Source organism: Phascolarctos cinereus, unplaced genomic scaffold (assembly GCF_003287225.1).
Source record: "Phascolarctos cinereus isolate Bilbo 61053 unplaced genomic scaffold, phaCin_HiC Scaffold_4;HRSCAF=312, whole genome shotgun sequence".
Lineage (NCBI taxonomy): Eukaryota > Metazoa > Chordata > Mammalia > Diprotodontia > Phascolarctidae > Phascolarctos > Phascolarctos cinereus.
The window spans coordinates 566562660-566574932 of record NW_027555847.1 but is presented as its reverse complement, the minus strand read 5'-3'; the positions used below and the strand labels follow the sequence as shown (position 1 = coordinate 566574932).

Below are 12273 nucleotides of genomic sequence, written 5' to 3'. Positions count from 1 at the left end.
GATTTATACACATATATGTATATAATACTAGACAAGAATGAGAGTTTTCTATTTAACTGAATATCTGAAGACAATGGGCCTTCTTAAACTACTTGATTTTTCTGATGTGGATAGTTAGAACAAACTGGATATCACTGAGAAAGCTTTGTAGTGTTCTAAGCTTTCATGCAATCATCATATCATCAATAAACAGGAACATCTGGATGACATCACTATCTATAGGAATCCCTCTTCAATTTGGACTTTGAATTGTATCTTCTTCAAGAATGCAGCTAATACCTTTGGCAAGCATAGATTTCCCTGTTCTATGTCTTGCTTGATATTAATGATTACAAACTATGAACAAGATTATTTTAGTTATTTTTCAGGGAATCTTATATGATTTTGACATATGCATATGAACTTGTAGGAGAAAAGCCTTTAAGGTGATTATTTATTCTACCAAGTTACACACTTTTTTGTAGTCAACAAATAAGCACTATTCTATACTTCTTTTAGTCAACTTTACCATGAAAAAGACATGATTTATGGAATATCACTCAATAAAGTCTGTTTCTTTTTATCTCATCAAAGATATATCTGATGTATGTAGATATTATACATTTATCGTTTTCATAACAACTTTATACATATACATGTATACACACACACACACACATATATGTATGTATATGAGATGAGGAATACAAGTCAGTAGTTATTGATGTTTTCTTCAACACTTTGCAGGGTCCCATATTTTCCCCTCATGCATTTGATCAAATCAGGGCATTTACAAGCACTTACTAAGTACATACTATATGCCAGGAACTGTGCTAAATGCTGGTATCTTACTCTTACTCTCTTTCAGATACTTTGAGAACTAATTCCTCAAAAGTCTCAAAAATGTGTCAACCTCAAGACAGACCTCTTTTTATATTTGATTCATCCCAGCTGCTCTTCCCACCTTTGTTGTCATTGTTTTTTCAGCATAGTATGGTATAGTGGAAAAAATGCTAGATCTGGAAAATCAGAGAGCTTATATTCAAATACTGTTTGCTAATTACTGACATCTAGTATTTATTGATACCTGATATTTTCTACCTGTGTGACCTTAGATAAGTAACTTAGCCTTCTTGGGCTTCAGTTTCCTTATCTATAAAGCGAAGGGTTTAGACTCTATGACCTCTGAGATCCTTTCCAGCTCTAGAGCTATGATCCTATTATTTACACTTTCTCTAAATGCATATCACTGATTAACTGATATGGGACTATGATGTCAAGAGTCCAAATATGGTGGTCTCACTGCCCTTGATGGGGAAAAGAGTTTGTTTGTAGATCTTTTCCATCTTTTGTTTGCTTGTTATTTTCCTTCCACTTTCATTCTCAAATGCCCTCAAGATGATTTTGTTTAGTTAGGTTTCTAGCCTAGGCTTTCTTTAAACTGTTTTTTTCCCCCTCCATTGTTTCTTGCCATTCTATAATTATGGTGATATAACCCACAATCTTTCACCATGATCTGTACAATTTTGTAAATGGGAATATAATTTTAAACCAGTGTTGCACTCAGGTGCTATAGTTAAGTGAAATGATTATTGACTAAACCAATCTTTAGGCTCTTTTGGTTTCATTGTTATGGCAACTGATTTATATGTTAAACTTCACAATGACATTATTATAATTACTGTTACATCTTTTCCTCCATCCATTTTCCAGTTTTTCATATCAAGAACTTGTTTCAATTGGTCAAGCTGAAATTGTTTTAATTGCATGTTGAGTTCTAAGGTAAGCTAAGGATTCTGAGACATGGTGATGAGGAGACAATATCTTCCTGGGCATAAGTAAGTTAGCACAAAAACATCAAAACAAGGGATAGAGCATCATAGATAAAATAGAGTTTCACTGGACCTAAAAGTTTATCAAAGGGCAAAGTGTGTAAGAAGGGTGGTAAAGCATAGCCAGACTATGAAGGGCTTGAAATGCCAAAGAAAAGAATTTATATTTAATCCCTTAGGTAATAGGAAACCACTGGAGCACATTTTTCATTGTTAGAACTCTTCCATCCAGGCTCAGTCACATGATTTTTTCTCACAGTGATTTTCTCTCACCAGTTCTCCTATGCTATCTTGTGCTTTTAGTAAGAGAAGGAAATATGTGAAGCAGTTGCTGCAGCTTCAGGGGCAGCTGTGAAGACTCTGCATAGTGTGCAAGATACTAATCTCTCTCAAATAGAAACTGCAACTTTTTTATGGGTGCAATACATTGTTTTACTTGTTTTGTCTATTAAACAAATATGATCAGAATTATTAAAAATAGAATTTTGGGGTTGAACGTAGAATTATCTGTAGTTCTTCACGTTTGTGGGAGTCTAGTGCCCCTAACCCTGCAAATGTGGAGGGATGACTATATACCTATAGTTACCCATTATCAATGCAGCAAAGAAGACAGAAAGGTACAATTAGAGAGTTAGTAGAAGAATAAAGAGATAACCAAAAAAGGCAAAAAAAAAGAGGGACTATTCAGAAGAATGGTCAACTGTGTCTACTGCAGAAAGATCAAGAAGGATCAAGACTGGAAACAGACTATTAGATCTGTCAATTAAATGATCTTTGGAAACTTTGGAAAGAGCAGTTTTATTTGAGTGATGAGCCAAAATGCAAAGGGTTGAGAATGGAATTGGTAGCAACAGGTACAAACTTTTTATTAGGAATTTGTTTGAAGAATGGAGAAGGAAGATAGGGAAACAGCTTAAGGGGATAGTAGTACCTAGTGAGAGGTTTTTAAGATAAGGACTTACCTGCATTTGCAGGAAGCAGGGAAGGAACAACTAGATAAAAGACTACAGAGACACACAGAGAGAGAGAGAGAGAGAGAGAGAGAGAGAGAGAGAAGGGGGGAGGGAGAGAGAGAGGGAGAGGGGGAAGAAAGGAGGAAAGAGGAAAGATGATTGGGGGGGCACAGTCTGCTAGAGAAGAGGGGAGAGGATGGAATCAAGTAGAGACATTATCAAATACTGGATAGTGGAGCAGTAGATAGGGCAGTGACTGCACTTGGAGTCAATTAGACCTGGTCTCACATGCCCCCTCAGATACTTACTAGCTGTGATCTGTGCAAAGGGACTTCAAGTTTTCTGCATCTCTTGTGAAATAAGGAGGCTGGAATTCATAATTTCGAACATCCCCTTCCACCTCTTAACTATGATCCTATGAAGTAGTGGAGTTGGTTTTAGGAAGAAGGACCATCTTTTCATCAGAGATACAAGGAGAAGAGAATGGGAAATGAAGTCAAGGGGCTACGAAATGAAAAAAAAAAGACAGCAAGAAGGGGAAGCTCATGGAGAATGGCTTGCCTTGGAAAAGTGTGAGTTAAGGTCCTCAGTACAGAGTGAGGATGGGGTGGTATGGAAGGCTTGAGGAGAGAAAAACAGCCACTCCAGTGAACAGGACAGAGAATCAGTTAGGAAGGAGTAAAAGGATTACTATGTTTGTAGTGAGGTATCAGACTGAGATTAGAAAACATGTATTTATAGTGGACTCAGTGGAAGAGAGTTGAGTGACTTCCTCCAATATTGCTTGGTAGTGTGTGAGTAGGAGTGGAGGAAATATATAGATGGGGTAATTCAGGGCTAGGGTCATACAGAGATAAATACATTTCTTGACCTCAAGGAAATTATCTAATGAGATGTAAGTGAAATGTTTAGCACACTGCCTGGCATGTAGTAGGCACTTAATGAATGTTTATTTATTGATTGAAGGGATATCAATTAATGAATGAATACTGAAGAATGTAAATTGGAATAATCCACAAATTTTACAATAGGTATGTTTTTAAGGGTGATGAACAAAGGAGAGGGAGACAGTCCCTCTATGGGAACTACACAGCTAAGACAGTATTCAATTTGTACCTGTTTTCCCAACTAATTGATCAAGTTTGGTACAAAGTGGAATATCAGGAATTGTTGGTAGGAGGAAAAAGGCCAGACAAAATTTAAGGGGAGATTAGTCAACTCCCATGAAAATTCAATTATCATCAGTATAGAGATGATTCTCAGATCAATTTATCCAGCCTTAACTTCTCTCCTGACCTTCAGTCTTACCATCTCCAACCACCTACTGAACATCAATCAATCAATCAACCAATTAATAAACATTTATTAAGTGCCTACTATGTGCCAAGCAGTACATTAAAATCTGGGGATATGAATGACACAGTCCTTCCCTTCAAGGAGCATGCAATCTAATGGGGGAGACAACATGCAAACAAATATATACAAAGCCATACACAAAATAAATAGGAAATAATTAAGGAGGCACTAGAATTAAAATAGGTTGGGGAAGTCTTCCTGTAGAAGGTAAGTTTTTAGTTGGGACTTAAAGGAAGCCAGGACATCTCAAAACTGCATATCTCACCTCAGATCTTCCCCTCTTCCAAACTTATTTATTACTGTTGAAGACACTCCCTCCTTCCAGTTACACAGGCCTGAAACCTTGGTGTCCTTGACTCCTCACTTTCTCACTCCCCATATCCAATCTGTTGCCAAATCCTGTCATTTCTACCTTCATAACATCACTTTTGTAAATCCCCTTCTCTCTTCTGACACTGCTACCATTCTGGCACAAGTCCTCATCACTTCAGGCCTGGACCACTGCAGTTACTTGCTGGTTGGTCTCTCTTGTCTTAAGTCTCTTCCCATTCCAGTCTACCCTCCATTCAGCCTCCAAAGCAATCTTCTTAAAGCACAAGTCTGACCATATCACCCCACTCAAGTCAATAAAGTCCAGTGACTCCCCTACCTGTAGGATCAAATACACAATCCTCTGTTTGGCTTCTAGAGATGTTTATAACTTGGCTTCTTCTGTCCTCTCCCATCATCTTATCCTTATTCCTCTACATACACTCTACGATCTGGTCACACTGGCCTCCTTGTGTTGCTTGCGCTAGACATTCCATCTCCTGACTCTGTCCCTTTTCACTGTCTGCCCCTCTCTCCTCATGCCTAGGATATTCTTCCTCTTCTTTTGCTCTTGACTTCCCTGGCTTCCTTCAAGTCTCAGCTTCTACAAGAAGCCTTTCTTAGTCCCCCTCAATATGGGTCCTTTCTCCAATTTACTCTGCATATATTTTCTATCCACGTGTTTGATTGCACGTTATCTCTCCAATTAGAATGTGATCTCCTTGAGATAGCACAGTGGGACATAGTAAGGGTTATATAAATGGCAGTTTGGCTGACTGATCTTGTTGACTTGATCTGAATTGATTTTTGAAGAAGGTAAAAGAATGACAACATGACAGTGGAGAAGAAAATTTTAATTAATTGTTTTATAAAATTACAACGATATTTTAATTATTTTGAAATAGAAAAGGGACTGACTGGATTGAAAATATAATTCTATTATCTTTAAATCTTAAAATGTTAAAATGTGCAAATGAAAATAAATTAACACGTCACATGAAAGACATATATAGTTTTGGGAGGTGGGTGGGAAATAGTATAATCTCCTTCTGGTGATACAGATGAGCAATAGTCTGCAGATTATAGTCATAGAGAATTACCTGAGGCACTAAGAGGTTAAGTAACTTGCCCAGGTTCATATAGCTAATATGTGTGAGAGGGACAAACTGAATTCAAGTTTCCCAGACTCAGTAGTTGGTCCTCTCTCCATTGTGCTATGTTGCCTCTCACTGTCCATTTAAGATGACATTTTAGTAAGTAATATCACCTCATTTTATTTTCAAGTATGGTAAGATTTTAAAAACATATGAATTACATAAAGAGCAAACATAGCTTCCTTTAGAAAGCTGAATCAACAACATATACTAATCACTCAAGAGAAAAAGGTCAACGGAATTTCTTTTTGCTACTACAAAGTGGATAGTACTCCTGCTTTTGGAGAATAACATCTAGAAATGTGTTAAAATGCTTACACTAAAAAATCAAGCATATAAGTTACTCATACCTGTTACAGCAAGAAGTGCACCAAAAATTTTAATCAAAGCCAGAACAAAAGAGATTCCAAAATACCCAGTAAGGGAGAAAAGGAATGCATAACCATACGTCTGTACTGGATGCTGCAACAACAAAAATCCTGTTAGGAAAATGCAAAACAAACCCTGAGGTATTACAAGATGAAATAAAATACAGATTTTAATCAACTGCTTGAGCAATAATAAGCTGTTCAACAATGCATTCAAGCAAAGATTCTTATTTAATTTTGATTAAAGAATGGAAAAATTATAATGAAATTAAAAATCTACAATTTTGGCATAGTAATTTAAAAAAATTAATTGCAAGGTTGTAGCAAGGACAAAACACATTAAAATATAAATCATGCAATCTAAATTTCTGATATCCTAACACAGGTCATGGCAAGGTTAAATTAAAGGAATTTCCAAATTACATAAGTAGCTGTCTTTTCCAACAAGGGGAGCTTTAAAAGTATATAGAAAACTACTTAGTGGCAGATGTTTGTTTAAAAAGTGATTAACTGGCATTTACCTTTGAACAAAATGCTACTGCAGGGCTTAATCCAGTAGTGCATGTCAATCCCAATAAAATGTACACAAAACCTATTGAATAGGAATACAAAACCTGGAATGGATGAAATAAAGTGGTTTAAAAAAAAAAGAGATTACCTAGTGATAAGAACTATCAAACCAAAGATAGGAAATTAAGGCCTTTTACTATGTGGCTCGATTAATTTATTCAATCAAGTCTACAGCACAAAACATTCTGAAGCTAACATCAAAGTTACTATGTAGGCTAACATACTAAAAATGATGGTTGATAGTAACTGTTTATAACCTTACAGACTAAATTAAAATAAACAAAACCCTGCAGTACATATTCTCTCATATGTATTTATTACTAATATCTGGGAGCAGCTGTTGAATTCAAAGATGACTTTTTGTAATGCGACACCAATATTTAAAGAAAAATATGTATAGCGATGTTAATCTTTCTAGAAATACTTTAAATTGACATACCTTCATAATAAAAAGAAAATAGCAAAGCACTACATGGCAAGACTTTGTTTTAACACTTCTGTATTCCTCCATTGACCTATAAAGCTCAAGGTTTATCTGCCTAACAATCTCGATTCTTACTCTACTAGTTGCTAATTACTTATTCTCTCCAGGCCAAGAATCCCTTATCTGAAGTGAGGAGGATGATCTGGAATTTATTCTGACTAGAGTTTTAAAAAGGAGTCTCTTTATTGGCCCAGCAGTGGAATATAGTTTGGTCAAAGCACATACACTATTTAGTAGCTTTTAGTGCATAATTCCAAAATTATACTTATTGGTACCAGTTCTCCTATGCTTTTATTTCCATTTCTCTTCTTTGCACTGCCCTATGTGTCCTCACATGTAATTCACATAGATTTAAAAAAAATAGACCTAGAAGGGAACTTGGAGTTAGACTAGTACAACCCTCATGTCACAGATGATAAGACACAGGCTAAGAGAGGCTAAGCAATCTACTTAAGGCCGCATACTTAATCAGCAAAACTACCATCTCCCTACTCCCAAGTCCATGCTCTTTCCATTGTGTCACATTGTTTGAAATCACTATTCTGACTATCATTTCTTTTATTTCCATCTCTACTCTTATGAAGACCAGGATAATTGTAAGTCACATACAGTCAAGCTTTCGTAACAGAAGCAGCACAGATGAGAATGGTTCTGCATTCATGGTTTCAAACTGTTCAAACTTTGAAATTTAATTCAACATTTATTAGGGCTCCTATTGTGTGCAAAGTGCTATGCTAGGCATATACTAGAAAGGTTTTATTGGTCTGGTCCAACAAAATGCTTGCTGAATGCTCTTTCTCTGTCTCCTTTGCTGGATCTTTATCCATGTTAAATCTGCTAAAAGTAGGGGTCTTCCAAGGTTCCTTCCTGAGCCTTCTTCTCTTGCCTCTGTATACTGTTCCCTTGGTCACATCATCAGTTCCTACTGTTTCAATTATCATCTCTACTAAGACGACTCTCAGATCTATTTGTCCAGCCCTAACTTTTCTCCCAACTTCCAGTCTTGCATCTTGGATCTGGGTAGCTATCTGACACAGTGGACAGAGCGCTGGGCCTGGAGTCAGGAAGACAAGTTCAAATCTGCCCTCAGACACTCATTAGCTGAGTGATCCTAGGTAAATTACTTAACATCTGTTTCCCTCAATTTCCTCATCTGTAAGATGGGGATAATAACACCACCTACCTCTTAGAATTGTTGTGAAGATAAAATGAGATAATAATTGTAAAGTGCTTAGCACAATACCTGTTACATAGTAAGTACTAATTAGCTATTATTAGTATTATCGTTATCATTTCCAACTGCCTTTCAGCAATCTTGAGCAAGATGTCCCATAGATATCTTAGACTCAACTTGTCCAAAACTGAGTTCATTGTTCTCCCCCACCCCCAACTCATACTCCCAGTCACCAAAGCTTACAATCTAAACATCATCCTCAATGTGTTACTCTCTCATCATTCCTTTCTACCTCTGATATCCAATCGGTGGTCAAGTTTTGCCATTTGTACCTTTGTAATATCTCTCCTATACAACCTCTTCTCACTTCTGACATTGTCACCACCCTCGTGCAGGCCCTCATCATCTCAGTCCTAGACTACTGCAACAGTCTGATGGCTGGTCTCTCCGCATCGCCTTACCATTTTCCAGTTCATCATTCACTCAGCTGTTAAAATATTCTCCCTATAATTAAGTCTGACCATATCACCCAATTCAATAAACTCCAGTGGTCTCCTATTACTTCTGGATCCAACATAAAATCTTGTGTTTGGCTTTCAAAACCCTTCATAAGCTGGCCTATTCCTACCTTTCCAGTCTTCTTACACCTTACTCCCTCACCTCTACATACTGTGTGATCCAGTGACACTGGTCTCCTTGTTTTCGCTGCTGATCCCAGGCCTGGAACACTCTCCCTCCTCAACTCCATCTCTTAACTTCTCGAATCATACGTGTCTTAGCTAAATTCCCACCTTCTGCAAGAAGGCTTTCCTCCTTAATCTTAGTGCCCTCCCTCTGAGATTATCCTCAGTTTATCCTATATATGTCTTATTTGTACTCAGTTGTTTGCATGTTGTCTCACCCATTAGATTGTAAGCTTCCTGAGAGCAGGGATTTTTTTGTTTGTTTTTGCCTTTCTTTGTATCCCCAGTGCTTAGCACAATGCCTGGCACATGGTAAACATTTAATAAATGTTAGTTGACTGACTGGCTTATCATCTTTCACATTAATTCTCAAAATGAATTAACCAATTAATTATATAAGTTGGTTAAAGGGTTGTGGTTGTAACTTGCAAATAAATTTATTTTCATTCTGTCAACACTCTGAAGGTTACTGGGGTTGTTCCATACTGTACTTAACTAATTTATGAAATCTACCTGAAGAATCTCATTTAATGTGTGTATTCTCTGGCTCACATTAATGAATTTGGTCATTATTTTGTTTTCTGGCCAATATAAATTAAAGTTCCTACTGAACCTATCATTTATTTAAAATCATTTCATTCTTCTGCTCTAGGATTTCCGGATGCTTTCTTAATTACTAATTTTCTCACTTATTAGTGCATGCTCTATTCTGCAACAATTTGTACTTTATTCTTTTTTTGGTCCTGAAATATATTAACAAGATAGCAAATGCTTTAATCTTTGTATCTATCTCTCTCCAGGTACTTGAAGAATATGGAGATTCGTAAAAGCTGGTGACTGTTCACCAGAAAACTATGAAGAGCTCCTGGGCTTTGTTCAGCTTTTGAAATCCCATATTGCTCATTATGATAAAGCACTTAATTTTACAAGCTCTGATTATTTTCTAAAGTAATTTCTAATGAGGTTAATCACCCAATTCAGTTCAGTACTAAGAAAAAGCTACTAACTCTGATTAGGTAAAGTTTTAATGACTATGTCTCTGTTGCCATTTGTATACAGATGAATTCTTATCAAAATAAAAATCCATTATAATTTTCCATTTTGCATAGAAATAGGCCCGTTCCATGCTAGCTGTAAGACAACATCTTATAGTAACCACTTGTATCTCTGCACTCAGACTTTCTGTTACTATTCTTCAGAACACTGGCCTGAAAAAATCTATTCTACTACATATTTTTCTGGACTTGCCCAGAGGAATTTTTCTTCTCACTATTATGTTGGTCCTATTATGTGAAATAAGGAGCATAACACTTAAAGAATCTGAATGCCCTCATATGGAAGTTGTAAATCAGGTTTTAACAACATTTAATATAGTTTTATATAAAACCATTAAAGAACTCTTCTAGAAAAAGAATGCTGCAAATGAAGTTCCCAAAATTAGACCTATATGAATGCTTTGAGCTTGTTCAAGACAAAAAAAAAACCTGCTCTTTAGAAGCATCCACATGATTTGCCTCCTATCCTCCAACTCACATGTTACCAAACAGTGTCAGAGGAAGTCATACAATTAAGCCAAATAAATCCATTCACAATTCATGAAGGCCCCTGACTGGGCCCTCACTGCTGCAAAGCAGTACTTTGCTTCAACCCTGATTCTCTCTCCCACTCCTCACAGCTGCTATTCCAAATCTCTTCTGTTGACCTGATATTTCCCACATTACCCCTCTCCCACCCTCTCAGCTAAAGAACTCGCCTCATACTTTACTGAGACAACAGAGGCCATTCTCTGTTTCAGCTGTGTCTCAGCACCTCTTGACATCATCCCCCATTCTTTCTTCTTTTAGTACTGATTGAAGAGGTGGTCCTTCTTCTCTTCAAAGCTAACTTCCCTTTGATCCTCTCCCATCCTATTTCTTCTGGTAGACTGCCCCCTCAATCATCTACCCTTTCTCTCTAATCACTTCCTATTGACTAGCTCATTCCCTACTACCTACAAACACATCCAGGCCTGCCCATCCTTAACAAAACCTTCATTTAATCAGACACTCTCCTCAAGTTATCATTCTATATCTCGCTTTCATTTCACAACTAAATAGCAGCAAAAATCTATCTATATTTGTTTCCACTTCTGCCCTCATCACTCAACTGCAACTCATCTTTCCAAAGTTACCAAAGATCTCTTAGTTAACAAATCCAATGGCATTTTCTCAAATCTCAACATCTGATAAAGTTGACCAAGCTCTCCTATGAAAGACTTCTGCCTCTTTGTCTTTTCATAACACTGCTCTTCCTGGGTTCTCCTCTTACCTGTCTGACCTGTCCTCAGTCTCCTTTGCAGGACCATTGTGTATGTCACACTCAACTGTGGGTATGGCCCAAGGCTCTGTTCCGAGCCCTCTTCTCTCTCTAACATTTCTTTCTTGGTGACCTCATTAGGACCAATAGATTTAGATCTATATATCAGGCCCCAGTCCCACATCGCCAACTGCCAATTGCCTATTGAATATTTTCACTGGATGTCCTACAGGTATCTTAAACTATGTCCAAAAGAGAATTTATTTCGGTCTCCAAGTCTACCTTTCTTCCTAACTTCCTGATTTCTAATAAATATACACTCATGACTATTGGGTCATTCTTAACTCTTTCTTCTTTTCCTCCTCTCCTCAATAAGGTGGTTGCCAAATCTCTGCTTCTAGCCCCATGACAGATCTTGAATCTACCCAATTATCTCTTCCTACCTAGCCACTCCCCTATGATACCTGGCACAGAGTAGGTGCTATATAAGTATCAGTTATCATTATCACCATCACCACCACCTCTTGCCTAGACTAATGTGATAACCTTCTAATTGGTCTCTCTGTCTCACCTCTTCCCTTTCTAATCCATCTTTCACACAACTACCAAAGTGATATTCCCAAAACACACAACTGACCATGTCATTCCCCAACTTAATAAGCCCAAGTGGCTATTTATTGCCTCTAGGACCAAATATAAACACCTTTGTATAGCATTTAAAGCCCTTCATAACTTTGTTTGAACCTACTTTTCCAATTATTTTATATATCTCCCCCCCATGTACTTTTGGGTACAGAAAACTTGGCCACCTCACTATTCTTCAGGTATGACTTTCCATTTCCTTTCTTCATACATTGGCACAGGCTGGAATGCTCCACAGCTGCAATGTATCCTCTCCTCACTTTTTTCTTTAAAGTGCAGCCCCACTGCCACATTCTAATTGGGCTTTCTTGATCTCCCAGCAGTTAGTGCCTTTCTTCAGAAATTTCCCTCAGTTGAGGTAACAACTGTTTAATTTTTGTTTTTGTACCCCCAGTGCCTTGCACAGCACCCAGCTCATTGTACCTACTTGATAAACTGACTGATCATTCCACTTTCATAATTGTGACTAATTAG

At 37.2% G+C, this 12273-nt stretch overlaps 1 protein-coding gene across 5 annotated transcripts in view; it reads right to left on the bottom strand.

Moving 5' to 3' along the window:
* The window catches only part of SLC35B3 (solute carrier family 35 member B3), a 55793-nt gene that overhangs the window by 8581 nt on the left and 34939 nt on the right, over positions 1-12273 (bottom strand). For 4 of the 5 annotated variants that reach the window (XM_021009899.2, XM_021009897.2, XM_021009898.2 and 1 more), the window contains exons 7-8: positions 6473-6565; positions 5934-6045 (exon numbers count right to left, since the gene is read on the bottom strand). In XM_021009899.2, the coding sequence (XP_020865558.1) occupies positions 5934-6045; positions 6473-6565 (205 nt within the window). Of the gene's footprint in view, positions 1-5933; positions 6063-6472; positions 6566-12273 lie in introns of all 5 variants that reach the window. The other variant, XM_078153622.1, reaches the window with a different exon arrangement.